The following is a 24,021-nucleotide window of genomic DNA, read 5'->3' as shown; positions in this document are numbered from 1 at the left end:
GGACAAATGAATTGGATTGTGTTCAGGCACTCCTGGAATTTTTCTGAATGCTTTCACATCATTTACACTGTATGCTTCAGTTTTTATTTTATTTAGTCATGTTTTTTAAAGACAATTTTTAAAAATAATTTAACAAAAAAAATGTCATAACAGATTACAAGAGCACTTTTTTTCTTTACAAACGTATAAAGAATTTACGTTTTTGTTTTGCTTCATTTAAAGAAAATTATCCAACAGGTTCTTCAGTTACACCTCTCAGGGTGTGCTATCTAACTACAGAAAAAGAAATCTATCAATCTTATTTCTTCTGGAATTTATTTTTAAAGCCACTTTTGCTGCATCTACACTACCGGCAAAACATTAGGAATGACGCCAATCGATATATTTCAAGAAGCAGTCCCTGAAAAGCAGCATTTTCTAAGACATACATATATCAGGCAAACGTCATTAATACTAACAATACTGAGCACATATTGAGAGAGCGAAAATGTTCTCATTTACCAATAGAGGGCGATAAAGGTCAAACTGTATTTGTTCCAAGTTTGTGGTTTGTCTTCTGCAGTTTTTTGTTTGAGAAATGCAGCATAAAGTTATAACAGAGTGGCAATAAAATGATATCTAAAACACAAAGAATGTTCACGGCTTTAATGTTTCAAAAATACAATCCACAAAAGTGTCAAATTCAAAGATAACATGTATTACCGGCCTTACAGGAAGAATTAGGCAACTGAGATTTAATTTATGTGAACATTCTGAGTTATGTTGTTGAGTTGCATAATTGATGAATATTAATTTCATGTTTTCAGTTACTGTGACTGAAAACACAATATGAGAGATTCGTTAAGAGTTCCTTAAAGCTCTGGATGTTGCAGGGTTGTGTTGGCTGTGTTGGGTTGTCTGTAAAATTGCATGGACATCAGGGGCAGTTCCCCTGGATTGGCAGACTGGGGTGGTGGTCCCCCTGTTCAAAAAGGGGGACCGGAGGGTGTGCTCCAATTATAGGGGGGTCACACTCTTAAGCCTCCCTGGCAAGGTCTATTCAGGGGTCCTGGAGAGGAGGGTCCGTTGGTTAGTCGAACTTCGGATTTGGGAAGAGCAGTGTGGTTTTCGTCCTGTCGTGGAACACTGGACCAGCTCTACACCCTCAGCAGGATACTGGAAGGAGCATGGGAGTTTGCCCAACCAGTCTACATGTGTTTTGTGAACTTGGAGAAGGCGTTTGACCGTGTCCCTCGCAGAGCCCTGTGGGAGGTTCTCCGGGAGTATGGGGTACCGGGCCCTTTGATATGGGCTGTCAGGTTCCTGTATGACCAGTGTCAGAGTCTGGTCCGCATTGCCGGCAGTAAGTCGGGTTCGAGTCCGGTGAGAGTTGGACTCCCCCAGGGCTGCCCTTTGTCACCGATTCTGTTCATTACTTTTATGGACAGAATTTCTAGGCGCAGCCAAGGTGTTGAAGGGATCCGATTTGGTGGCCTTGGGATCTCATCTCTGCTTTTTGCGGCTGATGTGGTCCTATTGGCTTCATCAGGTTATGATCTGCAGCTCTCGCTGGAGCGGTTCGCAGCCGAGTGTGAAGCGACCTTGATGAGGATCAGTGCCTCCAAATCCGAGCCGGAAAAGGGTAGAGTGCCTTCTCCGGGTCGGGGTGGGGGTAAGGGGGTGGGGGGAGGATGGGGGTGCCCTGCCTCAAGTGGAGGAGTTCAAGTATCTTGGGAACTTGTTCATGAATGAGGGAAGAAGGGAGAGGGAGATCGACAGGCGGATTGGTGCAGCTTCTGCAGTGAAACGGGTGAGAAGCTCAGTCATCCGGGCGGGACTCGGAGTAGAGCCGCTGCTCCTTCACATCGAGAGGAGCCAGTTGAGGTGGCTCGGGCATCTGGTCAGGATGCCTCCTGGACGCCTCCCTGGTGAGGTGTTCCGGGCAGGTCCCACCGGGAGGAGGTCCTGGGGAAGACTCAGGACTTGCTGGAGGGACTATGTCTCTCGGCTGGCCTGAGAACGCCTTGGGATTCCCCTGGAAGAGCTGGAACAAGTGGCTGGGGAGAGGGAAGTCTGGCCCTCTCTTCTGAAGCTGCTACCGCCACGACCCAACCCCGGATAAAGCAGAAGAAAATGGATGGATGGACAGTTATTGTGACTTAACAAGAGGGTAACTGAACCAGGAGGGAAGCGTAGATATCTTTCTCCATAGTTTCAGTCTCCATTTCTTACTGAAATTAATCTAAAAGCATTCAAAGGCTATATGGAACATGATTAAAATCAATTCAAGTCAATTTCAATTCAAAAACTGTTAATTTATCTCAACGGTCCATTAAATGTTTTAACTCAAATCAACCATAGCTACAAAGAGTCATAGTGAATGTTGATGTCTGTGGGCAAGAAGGACATCCAGTAGCAGTCAGTTTTGCAATGAATATGAAAAGGACTCTGACTGAAGACTGTCACAGTATGAATCTCATGACTGAAACAGCTCAATTTCCAGGCAGCAGAAATAATATTCCAGAGTAGCATTTCCTTGATGACACCATCAATTATTGGCAAGCACTCCCGATCCAAATCCCTTGCTTTTGCCACACCTCTTTAGATCTCTGTCTGCCTGTGTGGTTAGAAAGCCAGGCAGTGAGATGTTGGGGTTTGGAATAAGAGATATGGGATATCTTACCCATTATGATCAATGGATGAGATAGTTTGAATTTCCTCCGCTCTGCCCTTTGGTTCTGCTCTGCATCCATGAAGCTTCATTTTCAACTCCTCTGTGCAATGGAGTCATAATTCAGGTATTATTTGGGTTTTGAAATAATTGGTTGCTCTTAGGTGTAAAAACAATAATAATTGCCACAGTTACGCATCATAACAACTATGCAACAGTAAAAGAGTAAAATGGAAAAGTTCTGCAGCTGCACCATACCCCAGTATAAATGCACAAAATAGGGATTAGAGTCATTCAAAGTGCTCCTGTTGACTTTTTTGAGTTTGCATACAGAATAAGCAGTGATTTAAAAGTTTCATTTAATCTTATGTTAACTTTTATTTTCCTTTAGAATTTAATGATTAGCTTCAAAGTCTAGTTTCAGTTGTATGACATTCCAATGTCCACTGGAATGGATGCATCAAAAATAAAAATTATTCCAAACAATTGGGAATTTTTGTAAAAAGAATGATTAGACAATATTGATTTTTTCTTGTAGGATAATGGAGCTGAATCTGTGAATTGCTTTTCATTGTGCTCTTAAAGTCTTTTTCTAAATATTTCAAAAGAACCAAATAATCTGAAAGACAAAAAGAGGAGAATCTGAGGTATTTAAAGAAGGCGCATGTCCATACCCGAATGACCTGAGATATAGATATATGTGAAAACCACAAACAGGATTGGGGATGATTCATTTTTTAAAAACAAAACAATCAACCATGAATAAAAAAATCGTACAGATTAGAAAATAGTCATTATGTGCGAAATATTGTCAAAGTAACCTAATTCTTTTTGTGTTCAATGATTTGAGTATTTGTGTTGGTTGACCTGGCTGTCAGTTTGTGCTGTAGGTGGAGGGGAACCTTGCTGAGAGGAAGGCCAGTCAACCTTCGGTGTAACGCAACAGAAAATGAGATAATTACAATGCAAGTCATTTGTTTATTACCCTCACCCTGGAAGGCCTTTGTTCTCATATCTTCACAAGGTTTTCATTGTGCTCTTTTGATCTCTAGTAATTCTATCTTTTTTTTACTTCTCTGCTTCTTCCTACTTTATCTTATTTTCTCTCACTGTTTCTTTTTATTTTTCCCCAAATGTCTGTGTGTGTGTGTCTGTCAGCTGCTTGGCTGTGGCTAACCAGGGGATGGATGTCAAGGACACAGTGCTGCTTGTCTCCCTTAGATAATCCCATTAAACTCAGGAATTTAATTACAGATTATCTCACACTCTTGCACACTCACACGCATGCATGCCTACACATAAGAACTTACCACCATTGGCACACTTGCATTGTCACAAAAATACGCAGGTGAACAAAAAGGCATACAGTCAGGAGATAAACCCATCTACACACACCAAGAACACACTGGTTTCACCATTTTGCCTTGTCAATGTGTATCAGTATCACCCTGCAGTCAGCATTAACAACTTCACCGGTCTGTTTTTAGAACAGCAAGGACACATTAGCTGTAGCAAACAAATTATTTTAAATTTCTGTACTCTAAATTAAAGTTACTGCTGTAAATGTAAAGACATTTTTACAAAATAACCAAACAATTGTTGTAATTGTGACATGAGCTGCAAATATGGCAATAAATACATTTAATTTCCACCTATGATCTCACAGGAATTACACATAATCAGGCCAATTCATTAGGTAGACTTGTAAAACTGCTTGTTGCAATAAAAGCATCTCAATGTTTTTAGATGTGGTGGAGATACTTTACTGAAGTTCAAAATAAGGAGTTAGGATAATTTAAAAGAGTTTTAACATGATATGTTTGCTTCTGTCAGATGATCTGGTCTGAATATTTTTCTACGTTATTAGAGGGCAGTCCTAAAAAGAGAATATATCCAGTGACTTATGTACAAAAATGATTTATTGAAGTCAAATGTCGAAGGACCTAACCCTAACCCATGAGCTTGGACAGCTGCTAGATCTCAGTCCAATAGGAGACTCTCCTCAGTGATCTGATCAGATCTAAATCTGTAGCCACTGTGCATTGGCAATATGAGTTAAAATCTCTGAGGAATCTCTGTCACATGTTGTTGAATCTATCCCACATGAAATAGTTCAGAGAACAACAGAACAACCTAGATGTCAGTAAAGTGTTTTTAATAAAGTGAAGAGTGAGTGAAAGTGAAATGTGCATTCATACCATTTAAGAGCCAGCTGCACTTTTTGATATTTTCCATGTTAAACGTGTTAATGAAACCCAGATAGATGTGAATACTGATACAGTTGATTTTCATAAGATAACAAAATGAACTAAATGAAGAAACAACGTTTTTGTCCTACAGTGACAATAACTGAGACTTCACTGTATGAAGCAAAGTATTTCTTCAAGATGACCAAACTAAAACTTCTGGATGGCTTAATAAAACCATACAGTGATGTAAATAACTGTGTTTATTATTTTATTCCAGAAGAGGAAGACATATACTGTATATTCACTCTTAAAATCACAATGATAAAAAATTTGCATATATACATATTGTTTCTACCATATTTTTGAGCTCTCACACTGTGACCACCTGGATGAAAAATGTGTTAATTTTATGAATAAAGGGTCACAGCTGCACCTCCACCAACACAAGGAGAGGAGATGTTTTTTTATTTTTTATGATTTTGGAGTTAATGCAGCAACACGGAAAAATCAACCTTTACTCTGACCTTCACCTGAAGGCAAACCTTCCCTCCCTTTCACAATAGGAAGTAAAATTTCTCTAATTCCTTCTCAGGGAAGCAGAAACATTTTCATACAGAGGATCATCATGTCTGAGCATGGTGGAGAAGATGGATTATATAACCGCATGTATACAGACTGAACCCCACTACAGCAGTAGAGAAAGACACTGAGACACTGGGAGACAAGAAGCTGTCCACCCATCATCTATTTTTACCACCACTGTTGGACATCGAGCCTCTGTACCCTGTCCTTATCCCTTCATCCAAACCCTTGGTCCATCTTCTCCTTTTTTAATTAACACTCATCTTCTTCCCTCCATCTCCCTTCTGAGTCATCTCCCCTCCCCCCCCTCCGTCACACATCTCACCCCCTCCTCCTCCCCTCCTGTTTTCCTCCTCTCCCTCTCTCATCGCTCAGCCTCTCCAGTATTTTCTCCATTGCCGTGCAAGGCAGAACACACACACACACTCACACACTCACGGGTGGCAGGTAAAGGCAGGATTTTTGCTGTTTTTCTTATCCTCTTCTCTATTGGGTTTTGTCATTCTCCATTGCTATTTATTCCTTTTTAGTTTTCATGTGGGCTTCATGCTGCGTAAAGCAGACATAATTAAAAAAATGCATGCGTGTGTGTGTTGTGAAATATTTGAGGTGTCACTGTGTGTGTTGCAGCTTCATGCATGTTTGGAAAATGGCTGTCAAGTGAATTTTGTGGGTGCAGAGAGAGACATGAGAGCGTACATGTGTGCGCCTCCTTGTACGTGCACAGTGTGTGGCTGTGTGTCAGTTTGAGCTCTCAGTATGCTTCAATGTGTCTGATAGGAGAGAAAGGATGAAGAAAACAATACGTGTGTGTGTGTGTGCATTTTTGCGTTACTATGCATTTTGCTGTCAAGTTCAGATGTTCTCTTTTCATGTAAGCTGCACAGAAAGGGGTGTATGTGTGTGTTTACGTGACATGCAGTTTCTTGGTGTTAATGTGTGTCCTTGTAGTTGAAGAGGGATGATATGTTTATGAGTGTTGTGGCAGTAGAAATATAGTGTGTGAGGGCTGATGCATTCATGTGTGTATGTGTGTGTTAGAAGGTGGCAATGTAGCTTACAGGAAGACTGACCTGAATATCCTCTGACTTTTTGGAAAATGGCTGGTGTTTGCTCATGTGATTCTTGCCTGCAGTGTGTGTGCATGAGATGGGATCCTGCAGTCAATAATGCCCAGGTCTCTGGTTTCTAATTGTGTTTGAAGATGAGGCAGGAATACGTGAGAGTATAGGCATCTCTGAGTCTCAGGGAAATATGCTTGGTTGTACTGAAACACTTCCTATAGATCATCAATACATTCAGGTAAAGTGACTTGATTAATAAGTTTATAACAACATGCCTGATTTTTAGAAAAGGTAGCTAAGCCCATAAAGACAAATTAACATTATGTGAGTTTGCAATATTTATATTTTGTTAAAGAAAAAAAAAATATAGACATATGCACTAAATGCTGGAGAAACATTATGTAGTGGGACCATGTATTGATAAATTTTGCTCTTGAGCAGAAAATCTTGAAGGAAAATGTCAATACATTAATTAAAATTAAGGTTTTTGAGTGACCTAGTCAAAGCTCAGTAAATTTTCTGTGGATTCAATACTTTTAAGATCCTCCTATGTGGCTGAAAGAAGAAAAAAAGCTTGTTGCTACTCATCACAAACACTTGAATCTTTCTCACACTGGGTTAAGTTTTTTTTTATAACTTTATATAAATCTTAATTTTACTAATATTGTCTTTGACGTTCAATTTAAAAAGCAGAATAAGAGGAAATCTGGTAACTTTACCAGTAAAGTATGTAGATATGGACTTTAGCAATATGTTTGAGAATATACAAACCGTTTTGAAAATGTTTAGCTAACACACATTGATTTGGATGACATCTGGAAAGCCTTAGCTCTACAATAGCTAACCCTAATAAACATCTGGTTCTTCAATCATGTAAAATTGTAGATTTTTATCATGTTTCTCTGGTTTTTCTATGTAATTTCCACATGACTACAGTTTACTGATATGATTTGGGCATTCCCTCTTCTCTATCCACAGCTAAATGGCAGCTGGTTGCAGAGATGCACCATCTGTTTTTTTTTATTTCAACAAATTAGTCCTTAGTGATATAAATTTGTTAGATGAAAACAAGCATCACTGGCATTGTTTTTGAGAAATTTATATTTTTACCTTCTGCTGATGACTGAACTGTTTTGTAAAAGCAGGTAGAGCCCTGTTCATAGTTATTGAGACACCTGGAAAACACAGTCCGTGTAAAACCCCTTCATTAAATTCTAATAATGAACAGAAAAAATATTCTACATTTAGATTTTATCAAGTAGAAATCATATAAGAAAATAGAACATATGATTAATGTTAATTTACTCAGCCAGGACAATAATCATGTTAAAAGTAGTTTAACTGAATCATTAGTGACATTCTGGTGACCATGATTAGTCTTAAAATGATGAATACAGATGATTATTTTCCTTAGTCAGTGTTCTTGTTTATCTTCATTTGTGACAGTCAGAGCAAGAAATAGTACTAATTATAGTATTAGTAGTATAAATAAAACCCCTTACATCTATTTATGTCAATTTATACATGTAGTTGTGTGTTTGTGCATGTGTGTGCATGTTGATGCGCCATATGCCACAGTTCTGTTGCCCATTTTCTTCTCGTCTCCCTCTCTACATTCCTCCATCTCTCCACTCTTCTCCAGCCATATATGGTCATTTAATTATTTATCCATGTCTTTCCTCTTCTTGTGATCCTTCCATTTCTGCCTCACTCTGCCTCATTTCCTCTTCCTCTCCATTTTGTCCTTCATCATTCCCTCCCTCCCTCCCTCTCTCCTTCCTGCTGGCCATTCCCATTTCCAGGGAAACTCTTCCTTTCGTTTTGACAAATATGCAAAGCCATGTTTGAGTGCTCATTTCCTGCTGATTTTTTTTTAATCCCCTGCATCCAAATTTTGATTTTAGCTCTCTTATTTCACACCTGCTCCTTGTCTTGACACCTGATTGATTAATTACTATTTTGAATTGAAAAGCTACATGTTCTGCATTTTTTCTGGAAGAAATCACAAAATATAAAACATTTAAGTAAGAAGTGATTTAATAAAATGTATGCAAATCAAGAATTCAACACAGCTTTGCTTTGGTTTTATTTGATCAAATGGTCTTCATGCATTCCCTACTTGTGTTTTATTGCATTACTCTTTATTAAATTGTTCCAGTTAATATTAACCAACTGTTAGTCTGAATATCCTATAAGACTTGAGTAAATTGAATAGCTGTGGGGCTAACATGTCTGAACCCTATTGGCCTTTTTAAATAAATAGCAAAATACCCAATCATTTTCTTTGCTGGCTTTTAACAATGCTGCGCAATATTGTATATTGTAAAGTGAAAGAAAAAAATGTTTGGAAAAACAACTATTAGAAATGAGTCAAAAAATAAACCCTCTTATGATACAGATTTGGTCAGATCTAACAAATGATGATTATTTAATTAATATCCTAGAGCACATTCATCATTTCAACAATCAGTTGCTCATGTCAGCTGAATGCACACACAGTACTGAGCCTGGTTTGGCTAGAGGTTGTTTAATGTTAATAAAATGGAGTTCTTCCTTTCCACAGTCACCAATGGCTTATTTAGAGGTAACGAGCAATTGCATCAAAGTTGATGATTTGATGCAATTGGCTGGGCTTCGTTAGATGTACTTTTATGTATCAACATTACATGAGCAACCTAATTTGACTGTATTGTTATACAGTTCAGATTGGATTGGACTGCAAGATTGGATCTTAGTCTTATGTCAAAATCTGATTTCATCCAAATTTAGACTTAAATTGTTATAAATTTGGATGTCTTGCTTTACAAAATGATTCAGGTTGCATTTGCTGTCAATTGGCTCAATATAAATGAAATAAACTGCGCAGAAGCCAGTTGTTTCTGGATATTAGAGGACGTTTCATGAATGCTTTCTATATATGACCAACAAAAGGTCATCATTTAAGAGGTTAAATGGGTTTTGTTCCTGAGTTGTATTAATTAATTTTAAGACAAACAAGTACAAAATTAGCTAAAGAGAAAGTAATGGCAAGGGTTAAGAAACAAATCTATCAATCGTGTTCTTTATGACTGGCATACAATTTTATATTCTAATGTTAATAATAAGGATTACAATATTTGTGAAATTCAGGTGGTGGGGTCAGAGTTTGGTGTGAACTGGCTGTGTCTTTGATGTTAATTGAAATATAATTACATTGTTCTTTCTATTCTTGTACTTTATTCTAGTAGTATTATATCTTTGCCTCCTTTATTTAGTCTTCCTTGCAGATAGATATTGTTGCTATTCCTATCCTCCCCTTACTTATTTGAACTAATCACTCTATCCCTGCTTCACCCACTTGTGTTGGCCTATAAGGAGTTTTTTCTCCATCCGATCAGTGCTGGTATCTTTTCTGCTGAGCGCTGCAGTCCCTCTTAGGTGTGGTTTGATGAGTTCGTGAGTGTCCTCCCTCCCTCTCTGCTGCTGCTGTAGAGCTTACGTAACACACAGCAACGTGTACAAACAGCAAAGAGTGAGAAACACAGGGGAGATGTGGAAAAAAAGGAGAAAGAAAGAAGGATGGAAAAAAGATGAGATTGATTAGGCAATAACCTCATTGAGAATGGTGACAGATTAGGAGGAGAGAACATGTGTTCATGTATATTAGATGGTGCAAATTGCAGCAGGATGCCAGTGATGTTAATGCATGCATGACTGACTCAGTGACAATGGAATTATGCTTTCTTCAGAGCGTAAAGTTTAAACTTCATTGAGATGCATGTTATACTTGAATTGCATGCAGAAGAAGAGGTAATAAATGTAACTAAACAAGATTAAAACACACTTATGAGCAGTTTTTGCATAATTTAAATATATGAAAACTGTTCAGCTGAGTCTTTGGTTTTCTTGGTGTTTATCACCATCTGAAAGTTATTAATCAAGCAGATAATTTATTAGGAAATGCAAAATCTCTTTGTTGATGTCTCATGCAGTGCTACTCCACCCTTAGGTGGAATTGTTTGGGAAGACTCTGCAATACGGCAGGGTGGGGCCTCAGAGGATCACCAAAAAGGAACAGAGAACCAGTATCCATAAAATGAATGGTTGCCTGTAGAGAAAATCCACCCACACATCAATTACTTTCACTTCTGACCAAGCGAATTCTGAAGGCCCCTTCTCTGCCTTTTTCTTCAGCTGAGCACCATTTACTCATCACTTTTTTCCCTGACCTGTTCAGGCGCTGTGACTTACAATAGGTGAGTGAGGAAGAATTTATAGGCTCTCATAACTGACCTTAACCATCAGCATAAAGCTTTAGAACAGATTTTAAAACTGGAGTTAAATTTATTTAAGTGCTTTAAAAACTTCAATAAAGATGGGAATTGGGTGGGCAAAAGGCACTTTTTTAGGGTGAACAAATTTATGTTACCAGAGAAAGTTTTTATATGGGAGACAAGTAGGAATGAGCAATAAAAACAATCACATTAAATAGAGTTTAATATTATCAGGAAGGTTTTGCTTGAATTTAGGCTGATGAAGGAAAATAACAAAGTGCTTTGACACATATATTCTAGATTTGGCTCATGCAAAAATGTACAAGTTAGAAAAAATGCTTTAACATTTTTCAGGTGATCCAAAAAGTATTCTAAAAATTGCCTATTTGATCATAAAAATACAAATATATTAAGTCATAAAAGATTAAAGAAAACTAAAGAATGATTCTGTATTGCCACATTAAGATATTAATAATGTGAACCAAGCTAGAGTTTATTTTGAGCATATATTTGTGCTATTTAAAGAGTAAAGGTTGGGAATTTGCTTTTAATTGTCAGTTATTGCATCCCATTACATTGTGTCCAAGTTTCTGCCATTTGAGCCAAACTTGTTTTGATGAAAGGAAATTAGCTAGTAAGTCCAGGAAAAACCCAAGCCAGCAATGACCTTAGGAAAATAGACACTTTTAGGGTAAACTTAAATATTTAGTTGACCACATGGAAAGTGTCAGGAATATTTTATGGTCAAATATTTAATTGTTTGGCCAAAATGAGAAGAAGTATGTTTAAAGCGCTCAAGGTGAATACTTTAAACTTAACAGGAATATACCAGATGTTAAACATGATTTACGAGCTGAAAGAAGAATTTTACTAAGTTTTTTAACTTCACATAAGATCAAAATTGAAACCTAAAGAATTGGGTCTTCCAACAGGAAAACAATCCTAAAAACGTATAAAAATGAAGCAGACTAACACGTCTCTGAAATGCTCTGCTTAAAAACTAGGTCTATGCATTTCTTCAATCCAGTCAAAGAAAACATTCTAAAAGGTCGCTAGAATGCTAAAATTAATATTATATCCAGGGTTATGATGAGTGTATTTAAACCCTTCACTATAATTGTGTATTTATTTAAGGTGTTTTGAGCAAAAAAATATGAAACCTTTGGTCCGTCAGGCCATTGACAGGGTTGGTGTTGGATGTAAATCTGAATGTAAATCTTTTCATTTACATTCAGGGTTTTTTGTCACAAAACTTACTTGTACTGGATATGAACCAAGTGGTTTTACTTTCTGAAACATATTTACAGATCATGGTATCAAAAACATTTAGCTATTTTTGTTGCGGCAACAAAACCTCTGAAGTCGCATGCTACAACACAAATGTCCCACCTTTGTTTTTCTAGAGAAATTTCTAAATCTTCAGTGTAAAAGAATCACAAAAAGCAATCTAATTTCCTTCCAATGAATGTTCCCACTAGCGTTGACCAGACACAGTCTGATAAAAACTAAAAAAGCCTTTTTGCCTAAACTTTGATTTAAGATCTTAATTGGCAAAATACAAAGTGGTACTCTTACAGATATATTGTGAAGCAGTGAGGACAGAAAAGGAGTGGACCTTTTTTTTGATTCTCCATCTTTCTGTCAGTGCAATTGAAAAATACAGCCTCGGTGCCAGGCTTCTGCAAGCTACCAGCCAAATTTAGCTCACAGATCGATAAAGTATTCATACAGCAAAGAGGGACAAGAGCAGCATAAAAGGACTTTCTTGACATACTGCCGCAGTTACAGTTCTACGTGTTTGGAATATCAATGGGCAAACACCCACGGAGGAAAGCACAGATAATCAAAGTGAAATGGCATTGAAGGTACAGGTTCCATTACTGTAGCAGGTTTTTGCAGGTTAATAATTTCATGGCAGTAGAAAAAATAAAATTAAAAAGCATCATCAAAGAGAATTAATGCATTTTTAATCCTGATATGTAAGGTACTTCAGTCTGTCACCAAGAAGCTGCTCCTTTCATGTTGTACTTTAAAGTGAATGCTAGAATTGGATGTAAAGTGACAAGAGGTGATTCTGGACGAAAGCAGAGAAAGAAAAGCCCAGCTGGGAAGTCAATCTAACTTCTTCAATTTTCTCAAGTGTTCTTTCTCATCTCTCATATCAGAAAAAACTGTTATGTTCGATTTGACTCAGAAGTTAGCGCTATGATCTAGTAATGCTGTCGCATCCCAGAAGAGGAAGGCCAGACTAACTCGTAACAGAGCCAAAAGGGAAATATTTCTCTTCATTTTAACAGTAGAACAACATGCGCACAAGTAGATTGTACAATTTTGCTTGCACTGTTCCTGCAACTTGCGCTAGTTTGTGCAATCCAAAACAGCCATCTTGGATTGTATGTATTCAGAGACAACTTTCTGTCACTGTCCTGTCACTCCAAGAAGGCTACATTAGCCAGCTAACAACATCAAGTTTTGTCCTTTGATTTCTTTTTCTCTTTCTTGTTTTTTAAACTATGTTCTCTTCTGAAAAATGTTTACGGCAAAATCTTTTTCATTTACTATGCTGTGCTTTGTTGTCATGTTGCTAAAAATAAACCTTCTCTGCAGCAAACACAGAACTGGCTAAGTGCATTAAAGATCTAAAAGGAGAAAATGTGTATAAACAGCAAAAGTAGATGAATGGTCTGGCTTTAAATTGTATTGCATTGCACTGCTTTGCAAGTCTTGCATGAAGATTTTGCTGGATTTTTGAGAGAGATGTGCGTTGATGCTGTGACCTATTTAGGTGAAAGCTCTAGTGGCTGAGCTGTTTTTCCAAGGGTGAAGACTGGCACCACACAATGCATCTAGAATGCATTTGTGCTGCAAGAGTTTCCGAGATCTCTCTCCTGGGATGCAAAAAGCTGAAGAAGTAAACAGGTTCAGCGGAAACATAAAGATACTGTGAATACAGCACAAAAGTGAATATGCATAAGGTTGAATTTTATACAAAGCTTTTCTTCTTGCTTATTATTTTAGAAAGCAGCATTGTCTCAGTTCAGTTTCATCCTGTGAATCTGGGTATGCCGCGTCCTGTGTTTCTTCAAATTATGCAGACCATTATAAAGATAACGTATCACTGAAAACAATTTAAGTGGTGGTAAAATCCTAAATCCTTTTATGATGCATATTTTTTAACTGCAGTTACTGTTAAGTGTATTTTTGATTCAATGTAGGGCATTGTTATATTGAATTCTCACAAAGACATTCAGTTCATTTGCTTTTAAATAAAAAACTGCAAGCTGTAAATTCATATGGTCGTAATCTGTTACATTTCCTAAACAAACACACAAAACAAATGCATTGACCTATTACAGAAACAAAGTATTAAATAAATAAATACGTAAATAATTTTACTCAAACTTCAAAATATAGCATGACAAAGAAGATCAGTCTTTCTTGGTTTGTCACACTAATGTTTTAGTATCTGATCTGCCTCACGCATGTGATCTAAACACCACAACACGTTTCTTTTACAGCTGCAGTTTTTACTTGTTTGCATTCAGTTGAAATAATTTTTGCTGCCTTGATTTACAGTCCATTTATGATTGATAATGCCAGTCAGTCTCTTTGACCCTCAGGATGTCGATCGTCAGCATTGTTGCCAGGGAGATCCTGGACTCCAGGGGAAACCCCACTGTGGAAGTGGATCTTCGCACAGAAAAAGGTTCTTTGACTTGGAGAAACAAAATGAAAAAATGTATTTATGATTTAGCTGCCAACAGCATAATCAATTTAACTATGACATAGCGACTAAGATAAAATATCAATAAATGCTTGAAACTGAAGTTTGGGAAAAGATACAAGGACATTCTCAAGATTACGGGTAGAGGAGAGGCTGTACCGAATATGTATTTTCTGTTCGATATGCCTATTGATTTGAGCACTTTCCATGACATTTAATAATTTTAAACCCGTTTTTTCATCTGTTTCTCAGGTCTATTTAGGGCTGCAGTGCCCAGTGGGGCTTCCACAGGGATCTACGAGGCTCTGGAGCTCCGAGATGGCGATAAAAGCCGTTTTAAGGGAAAAGGTAAGAAGACAAATCAGCTGGGCATCTATGTTCCATTACTATCAACAAAAACTCAGTGCTGCATAAAGTAATTCAACATTCAGATTTTAAAAAATCTTAAAGCTTCTGCAGAGAAAGCTTGAAACCCTTTTTTTGTTATTCTATTAATTTGGAATGTAGATTAGGGATAAAAGTAATAACAAAAAAGTGACAAAAATATTTATAACATTTAAGTTTGCAACCTTGTGTCTAATATGTGTTGGAACTTATTATTCTGTAAAACTCTCTTTTTCTTCATTTTGCACTTTAGGTGTTTTGAAGGCAGTTGGACACATTAATGATTCTCTGGCGCCAGCCCTCATAGCCTCTGTAAGTCATCAAAACATTTTTATACTCATTAGCAATAATATTCATTCACAGCAAACTTAAAGCTCTCAAGGTTCAAATGTAGAAACACATGAACCAATGTGAAGGCAATTAACACATTTCTTAGAAATTATGGATATGCCAGAGAGTTTTTGGAAATGTAATATTTCCCCCATTGAAGAACATTTAAGCTTTTGAGGAGGTAATGATTGAAAATGTATGGGTCTTACATAATTAGAGCTGTAAAAAGTTTTCTGCCTTGGAGACATCTGGATGAACTGACTGAAGAGAGTAAGAATGGGAGAACAGTAACACTAAAGAATGGCAACAGTGCTGCAAAAATGAAGATAATGATATCATGAGAGTTAGAGGAATTGTGATATCAGGACATTTTTGATACCAGAAGCAATGCAAACTGAATAATTTCCTTCATATAAAAACTTGTTCTATTTCCCAATTTTTACAAACTTTCATGCTTTTAACCTGTTTCATTGCTAATTCAAGTAAATTTGACGCAGTTCATTTACATAGCATTAACTGAAAACAGTAATACTACTCCGAATTTTTTGCCAAAATACAAACATGTTAAATTCATACCCATTTCCATGCACTCCAGTTCAATAATATCGGAATTATTTCTAATTTAAAAAAACAGCACAAACAAGTCAAAAGTTTAACAATTCAGCCACGTTAAGAATAAAAATAGTTATTAAAGAAAGTTATTAAATAGGTGATTTCTGACATAGTAAGTCGGTGTAAATAAGTTCTGAATTACCTAAATAAAAAAGTCAAACTAATTTAAGCATTAACTGTTAAAGTCTTTTCAAAACCTGTAACTTTATGATGCAGTTTTGTTTACCAAGTTTCCTTTGCTGTCTGCAGGGCATCAGTGTGGTGGAGCAGGAGCAGTTGGACAACACGATGATTGAAATGGATGGCACAGAAAACAAATGTGAGTCAAAACACGACAGAATGACTTATACCACACCATCAGCCTGTACCAGCCAGCTGGAACTCTCTCGTGTTCAGCAGCTCGCACATATTTTAAAAACTGTTTGCACCAAAGGCTCATTTGTCACAGAGTCCTTTGCAGAGCAATAAGCTGCATAAATACAGACGGTAATAAGACAGAGCAAATAGATTGCTTTGGCTCGGAGAACACCAACTCACATGTTTGATTAATAAATTCGCTCTGAATTTATTTCATCTTCCTAACAGAACAAGTAATCATTTCTGGAAGCACAGCCAACAGCCATGAAAATGGGTTGTAGGAAGAAATTAATATTAGTAGGTACAATAAACCTGACAAAATTAATCAGTAGGGAATAATTGGCAGAGAATGACAAAGAAGGATTCAGCTTATTTAGGTTCTATGATAGCAATAATAAAGCTAACTTTACTGGATAAATAATTATATTTCTGATTACTTTGCCTTTATTGTACCCTAAGTTACAAAAATGTCAGCAAAAATATTTATACTTTTTAGACTATAAATTCAAGCACCATTGTCTTGTTAGTAAGTTACGATTCATAGAAATAACAAATAGACATAAACTTTTAGTTTGTCAACTTTAAACCAAATCAATTTTATTCAGAGAAAATTCACATTTAAATCCCATCCCTTGTTTTGTCGACTTCTACACAACAGTTGTAGATAAATAATAAAAGACGCATAATAACAAATTAAAATCAATTCTCTCATTAGTAGTTGACATAACCGTTAGCAGCTGTTAATCTAAACTCACATCCTGAATACTAAATATTCCATTTGTGCCATTTAAAAAAAAAAAAACCTTTTATGCTTTCCCTCCCAAAAAAATATATCTGCTCCAATGTGAAAAATAACATAAAAGCCTAAAATTACAAATTAGCAAAAGTTCTTATGCATATGCCTGAAATATCTGATAATATATTAAAAGTAAAAAGAAAATGGAAATTTAACATTGTTATTCTTTCAAAAATAAAGTTTTGCAAGACATTTTGATACTTACTCCTGTCTTTTCCAATCATCTGGCTTGTCAAACAGCTAAGTTTGGAGCCAATGCCATTTTGGGAGTATCCCTCGCCATCTGTAAAGCCGGTGCAGCAGAGAAGGACGTCCCTTTGTACCGCCACATAGCTGACTTAGCTGGAAACACCGAACTTGTGCTGCCGGTTCCTGTACGTCTCAATCACATTATAGAGTGTCTACAACAGTCGGATGAAAATATTTTAACGTAAAGCGTTCATTTAGCTGGATTTTCAAAGAAATTTTATCCTTTGTCCTTCCAGGCCTTTAATGTGATAAATGGAGGATCTCATGCAGGAAACAAACTTGCCATGCAGGAGTTCATGGTTCTGCCTGTTGGGGCCGAGTCTTTCAAGTAAGAAAGGCGCTTTGCTTTTTGTCATCCATTTTGGTTTACATTTGTTGTCTGTCAGCATGTTTTCATCTTCCTGTTCCCGTGGTTTGGTTTTCAGAGAGGCCCTGAGGATAGGATCCGAGCTCTACCACACGCTGAAGGGCGTGATTCATGAGAAATATGGTCAAGATGCTATTAATGTTGGAGATGAAGGAGGATTTGCTCCAAACATCTTGGAGAACAGTGAAGGTGAGGATGGAAATGTAGTTGAAAATAAGGCCATTCTGCTTTTAAGCATTAATGTCTTGACCTTTTTATATTGTCTCATTTGGTTCTCAGCCCTGGACTTGCTGCAGACTGCCATCGAGAAAGCAGGCTTCACCGATAAGGTCGTAGTCGGGATGGACGTGGCCGCCTCCGAGTTTTACCGTGAGGGGAAGTATGATCTGGACTTCAAATCCCCTCCGGATTCATCCCGACACATCAGTGGAGAAGAGCTGGCTGACATCTACCAAAGCTTTGTCAATAATTACCCAGGTGCAGCACTTTCTGTTTGATAAATAATAAAATACAAAATCCTTTTTGCTTTCCTTACAGACTAAATCATCTCTCCCTGTTTCCTCCCAGTGGTCTCCATCGAGGATCCATTTGACCAGGACGACTGGGAGGCCTGGTCCCGTCTGACGGCCCAGGTGGGGATTCAGGTTGTTGGAGACGACTTGACAGTGACCAACCCAAAAAGGATAGAGAAAGCTGCAGAGGAGCGAGCCTGCAACTGCCTGCTGCTCAAAGTCAACCAGATCGGCTCCGTCACTGAAGCTATACAGGCGTACGTCTGCTTTTTAAAACTTATTTAACCGTTTCCTTGTTGTTTTTCTTTGGAGAGTTGTGAAATATCTCTTCATATTGTAACTTTTTCTTCAATTTGTAGGAAAGTAACAGAATCTATAAATATTTACTATATTTCATTCGTAAGATCTTTGTGTTTTATATTGCGGCATTTAAAAGGGGGTAAAAAAAGCAAAGACTTGACCAACAATATGTAACAGATGGAGCCAACAATGAAAACATGTGAGCTTATCTAGTGAGGTAATGGTGGAGATTTATGGGATTCAGGTGAGCTTAATCAGTGGGATTGGCAACAGCTGTTCCAAGTTAGAGCTGAACAAGACACAGAAGGATCTACAAACCAAAAGGAAAAAAGTCTAATACAAACAAACAAGAACAAGCCAACATGCACAGACAGAAGAACCTAAAAACGAAAAAACACACATGAATTAACTGATAAGGCCAATAAAACCATGTTGTGTAGGAAAACTAAAACCCAAACACCCAAAGATCATGACACTCTGTTTTATGTGCAGGATGAAAACAGATGTTTCTTAGCCATTGATTTATTGAATGCTTGCAGGTTTACTGCACTTGTCATAGCTGCTGCAATGAAATAAACAAGTTTAATTGATGGGTAATTAGCAAGCTTTTGCTGAACTGCAGTCATCTGAATCAGGTGAAGAAAAGGAGAGAAACATCAAAAACATGCAGGACTATGGATCTGGGTTGGAAAACACTAAATTAGGACATGGTTATCTATGTATTTGTTCTTTTTAGTTCGTGTAAGGCTACAAGGACTCAATAATTAGCCAATATTTAGTAATGTACTAGACAGTTTTAGACTAATTTGTGGGTCTGTTGGTAATAATGTAAAAAGCCCAGCATAAATATACATTTTATTGCTGCAGAATAATCGTAAATATAACAAACATCCCAAAAAGCTGCCTTTTAATTTGAGTACTTTTATGCAGTGTTTATGTAAATAGACTGGAGACATTCAACCTGAACTCACTCTTCTGTGAAATGAAAAGGAACAAACAAAAGCACCTTATAGAGGCTCTGACCTTGTTGAGTCATAAAGGTTTCTGTGTCGTCTCATCAATCAGTCCTGCAAACAAACTCAGAGTTAGTCAGGTCGCTGTCAGCAGTGCCAATCTTGAGATAATAATGAGAAATCAGAAACACAAACTTAATCAAACCAATTGTTTTCTGTTCATTTAAATTATTCCTCAAGGTGGGATTGTTGTTTTCTTGTTTCTTTTTTAGCTGCCTTCACACAGTAGTATGCACTCTTCCTCTGACTGTGTGTGTCATTCATTTGAGACCTGACATAACGTCACTCAGCCTTATGAATCTATCAATCATTGAGTCCAGCAGCAGGAGAGAAGAGGGTGTGAGGAAGATTAAGTGACAACCAGAACCAATGACACTATTAGTGATGTATTGGCTCCATCTCCTAAAAAATCACCCTGCATCATTAATCTGATACATTTAATAGCTCAGCTGGCTGAGTGGAAATCCCGAGAAGCCTGGAGCTTCAGAGGACATCTTAATTTTTATGTTGTTAACTTGTCAGATGACCTGCGGCTACAAATGAATCATAATGTGATTAATGCACTCACCCAATTAAGAGGGTAATATATGCAATACTGCAGTTATGCGGGGAGAGAAAAGAATACATTTTGTGTGCTGAAGACTATGAATTTCTCTCTATTGTACATGAAGACAATGAAATATCTCAACAGTGAAACAACAACTGCACCAAAGTCAGGGGTCATGTAAATAATATATTTGTATAAAGTGCAAACCTTTACATTTAGTTAAGAGATTTTCATATTCAATACATGGATAACACAGAAGACTGGATTTAGCCTTTTTTGATGTAAGAGTTGTTTTGTTTGCTTTTAGAAAAGGAAATACAAGTCAACAGATGTTTAATTCCTTTATATTTAGAAAGTTAAGAAAGTTTCACTGTAGTTTTTAGCACCTATGCTGTAGAATTTATATCGAGAGAGTAATATATATATGTTAAGAGTGTTTAAGTTATTCTCAGCTCTCTTTTTTATTTTGTAGAAATTCATGCTTCTTTTTAAGATCGAAAAACAGAACAATGTTTCTTTTTTTAATCAAAATGTCCCTAGTTTGAACATTACCTACATGCTACTTTCAGAGTAAATGACGTGCTGCAAGGCGCAACAGCACAACCTGCACAAATGTTGAGATGCCACAGGATTTATTCCCATGAAAATTAGGTTATGATGTAAACTATTGGCTCTTTCTTTCAGATGCAAGCTGGCTCAGGCCAATGGCTGGGGAGTGATGGTCAGCCATCGCTCAGGGGAGACAGAGGACACCTTTATTGCCGACCTGGTGGTGGGACTCTGTACTGGACAGGTAATTACTTCACTGCTCTTACAAAGTATTTGTGTAATCTGAAAAAGTAACATACTGTTAAGCTAACTCACAGCAGAGTAACAAATCGATAGGTTTGTGCTGTGACTTGATAAACTGCAGGTTTTTCAATCTGTGCATTTAAGTCTCCGTCTCTGACTCACCAAAGGTTAATTTGGTCTTATCCAACTTCATTTACATCTTTTTTTGGTTTGTCCATAACTTACTGAACTTCGTTCTCTATTGCAGATTAAGACTGGCGCCCCCTGCAGATCTGAGCGACTTGCTAAATACAACCAGCTCATGAGGTCAGTAGGTTGCAGAGACTCAACTCTACCATTCACACACCTTAGGTGTCTCATAAGGCTTTATTGATGAAAATTTGAGCTATTATCATTTACTGTCAATGTTCCTTGACAGTGAGACTGGAATTAGTGTCACAATAATAGTTCTCCAATTCTTGGAAAAAGCCACATTTTTTGTGTCTTGATTGGGAAACAAAATGTAATAAATTTTTTCTTTGCAAATGTCAAACCTCACCCACAAAGATATAATACACCCATTTCGAATAATTCTAGATGGGTGAGAAAATAGACTAATCTTATGGAAAGTTGAAATATGCAGAGCTAACATATTTCAACACATTTTTCAGTTTTTATTCTGTTATGCCTAAACTTTCTTCAGTATTGGTGCAGTTCTATGTCACCTTTCAACCTAAATCAAATCAGGCACAGCAGCAGCTCTGCAGAGCCACTTCTCCATAGGTGCCTGCTCTATTTTAGTACTTAGAGTCCGAGCTAATTGACGTGACAGTCGACGGCATCGCTGGTGTCACCCCATGCGTCCGAACCAGTCAGCGGCTGGAAGGAGCAGGGAGAGTAGGAGGAGGAATCGGCTCAGCGATGTAATCCCATTGGGTTGCTGTGGAAGTACATGGGAGAGGTGGAGGCTGGAAAGACTTAGAGTGGCATTAGCCAGGTAGAAACGCTAATCTGTGCAGTTGAGCAAGAAAACGCTGGCGAAAAGTTTGACTTGTCTAACTCAAACTCATGTCAATATCATGAAACTTTTAAAAATGAATATTTACTTTTCTACCACCAAATAAATGCAAAAACAAGAGAACATGTCATTTAGGCAATCAAGATGTGCCTTGATCATCCAGGAAATTACAACAAATAAATATAAAGTTACCTAAACAAGACAACTTTCACAGTAAGAGCAATTACTAAATGGGAGTTGTGGGACTGGAAACGTGACAGATAACCCTGGGCTGGTAAGAAGAAGGAATAAACAATAAAACTTTCAACTTTGCAGGCCACAAAATCTCCATAGCAACTAGCAGCACTTTTTACATGCTTACAGGTTGGTTGTAAGATATTCCAATAAAAAGCATTTTTTGTCTTACCATCAAAAATACAAACACTTGCTTGCAGTTTTTCAAGCGTTAACAAGAGATGGAACTATGTGACTTATGCCCGCTGTATGGTGGATAATTTTTTTTTCTTGTTTGGCATCTTGAACTTTAAATTATAAGGATATTCTCAACTACAACTGAAAGCCCAGAACTTTGAAAGACTGCAGAAGCTTGTTGTGACTTTTCTTAACTAAGGTGCATCTTTTTTTTTGATTCTCCTGTCACTCTGTTTGGTTTACCTCTCCTGACCTATCCTGTTTGATGGATTGTTAGGTGACAGGCAGTGCCTGCTGATTGTGACTTAAAATTCAGAAGGTTTTTGAAACGGGTCATTTTTCAGACACCAAAAAACATTAACTTATTGCCAAAAAGCGGCTTGGTGGGTTTTGTAAGCACTGTGGCTGATTTTAGAAGCAGCAGAGACCCAAATGGAAGCACAAAAACATGCAAAATATGAATTTTGCATAAAAGATCCCTTTCATTCGTCAAAATAGAAAAAAAAATGTAACCCAAAGACTTGTGTCTCTGTTTTTTCAGGATCGAGGAGGAGCTGGGCGACCAGGCTCGCTTCGCCGGCCATAACTTCAGGAACCCAAGCGTCCTGTGAAACCAGCTGACAGACGAGAATGACTCACACACTCAACGCACGCAAAATGCCCACGCAAACTGACACAAATGACTAACAAGGAATGAGCCATGTACAAAGAACGATCACTCAAATTCAGGAAAAATACAATCGCAAAAGAGCTAAGCAAAAGAAATGAATCAATTATGCACTAGACTTAAAAGAATGGAGGTGATGCTGTATGCAGACACACATACACACACGCACACAGTTGCAACACCTGAAAATGCACATGCAGGGGAACACTCTGAAAAAAAACCTAGAATCTATAAGCCAGACATGCACTGTTATTGTAGGAATAGTTCATGTACACCCAGGAGGCAGGCCTGCAATGATAACGATTATTGTTGTAAAAAAACAGAGGTAAGTAGAAATTCTGTAGAATAATATAGTCTGAAGCACGCAACTGAAAGAGATGAAAAAGTCAAACTTTTAAGACCAAACGAGGATGATGCAGATGTAGGAACTGAGTGAAAGCAACAATAAAACAATAAAGAGCACTCTAACACCAAAACACACACACACACACACCTTCAGCTGTGTCTCTCTCTCACCTGGACACTCAAGAACCTGCACTCTTCCTAGCTCTATCCTCCTCCCTTTCTCTCTATATATATTTTACTCTCCTTCTTCTCGTTGTGTCTGTGTCTCAGTTTTAACTGTTCTGGTTTTCTTCTCAACCTTGTGTGAATTTGATTATTTGTCCTTCATGCTTGAAGTCCTGCTTCTGTCCTGAAAGAAAAAAAGAAAATCTTTAAAACTCAAGAACCTTTGACCCTTTTGGTTCCCCCGTCCCTTGTTTGTCCATAGAATAGCTGGGTCAACAAAAGATGAAAGAGCAATGAAAATAAAAATATGAAAACAATAAAGGAACACTTGTCAATTAAAATAATGTGAAAATATGTGAAATAAAGATTATGTTCTAAGATTTCAATCAAAGTTTCTACTCTGTGTGTTTGCACTTATCTGAATCTTTCTCCCTAAGTTGACACCTACTGCATGTATTATGATTACATATTACAGATTTGACTTGAAAATATCGTTTGAGAACTATAGAAAGATATATATTGAAGGCTACAAATAAATTAAAAGCCCAATAGCTGTTCTGTGATCAATCCAGGTATCTCTGAGTTTTTGTGGAGGAAAATTACAGGATCTAAATACATGAGCATACATAAAAATGCATATACAGAAAAATTCCAGCTACAGTAGCTAATTAAAAATGTTGTAAAATCTTATACTCAAAGTCACAAATAGCTTGCA

General features: G+C 37.4%; 1 protein-coding gene across 4 annotated transcripts; it reads left to right on the top strand.

Moving 5' to 3' along the window:
* The first annotated feature begins 5,779 nt into the window (after positions 1–5,779).
* On the top strand, positions 5,780–23,662 carry LOC102223392 (gamma-enolase). Of its 4 annotated transcripts, XM_023345010.1 has the most exons (14): positions 5,810–5,868; positions 10,474–10,720; positions 14,359–14,444; positions 14,715–14,810; positions 15,100–15,158; positions 16,038–16,107; positions 17,182–17,315; positions 17,427–17,518; positions 17,616–17,746; positions 17,837–18,034; positions 18,125–18,326; positions 20,614–20,722; positions 20,969–21,027; positions 22,671–23,662. In XM_023345010.1, the coding sequence occupies exons 3-14, from the start codon at positions 14,360–14,362 to the stop codon at positions 22,738–22,740; spliced, it is 1,305 nt and encodes a 434-aa protein (XP_023200778.1). In that variant the 5' UTR covers positions 5,810–5,868; positions 10,474–10,720; position 14,359; the 3' UTR covers positions 22,741–23,662. The 4 variants fall into 4 exon arrangements, with proteins under 4 accessions (XP_005804771.1, XP_023200778.1, XP_005804773.1 ...); XM_005804714.2 differs by lacking the exon at positions 10,474–10,720 and having other exon boundaries at positions 5,780–5,868; XM_005804716.2 differs by lacking the exons at positions 5,810–5,868; positions 10,474–10,720 and adding an exon at positions 5,887–6,723.
* Positions 23,663–24,021: the final 359 nt, after the last annotated feature.

This window comes from Xiphophorus maculatus, chromosome 13 (genome assembly GCF_002775205.1).
Source record: "Xiphophorus maculatus strain JP 163 A chromosome 13, X_maculatus-5.0-male, whole genome shotgun sequence".
Lineage (NCBI taxonomy): Eukaryota > Metazoa > Chordata > Actinopteri > Cyprinodontiformes > Poeciliidae > Xiphophorus > Xiphophorus maculatus.
The sequence above is the reverse complement of the archived record's forward strand: the minus strand, read 5'-3'. Positions and strand labels throughout refer to the sequence as shown.

Coding starts and splice junctions, on each gene's coding strand:
- LOC102223392 (XM_005804714.2), top strand. CDS start 14,360: ATGTCGATCGTCAGCATTGTTGCCAGGGAGATCCTGGACTCCAGGGGA. Junction 15,159..16,037: donor CGCCAGCCCTCATAGCCTCT/GTAAGTCATCAA, acceptor TGCTGTCTGCAG/GGCATCAGTGTGGTGGAGCA. Junction 17,316..17,426: donor AACTTGTGCTGCCGGTTCCT/GTACGTCTCAAT, acceptor TTGTCCTTCCAG/GCCTTTAATGTGATAAATGG.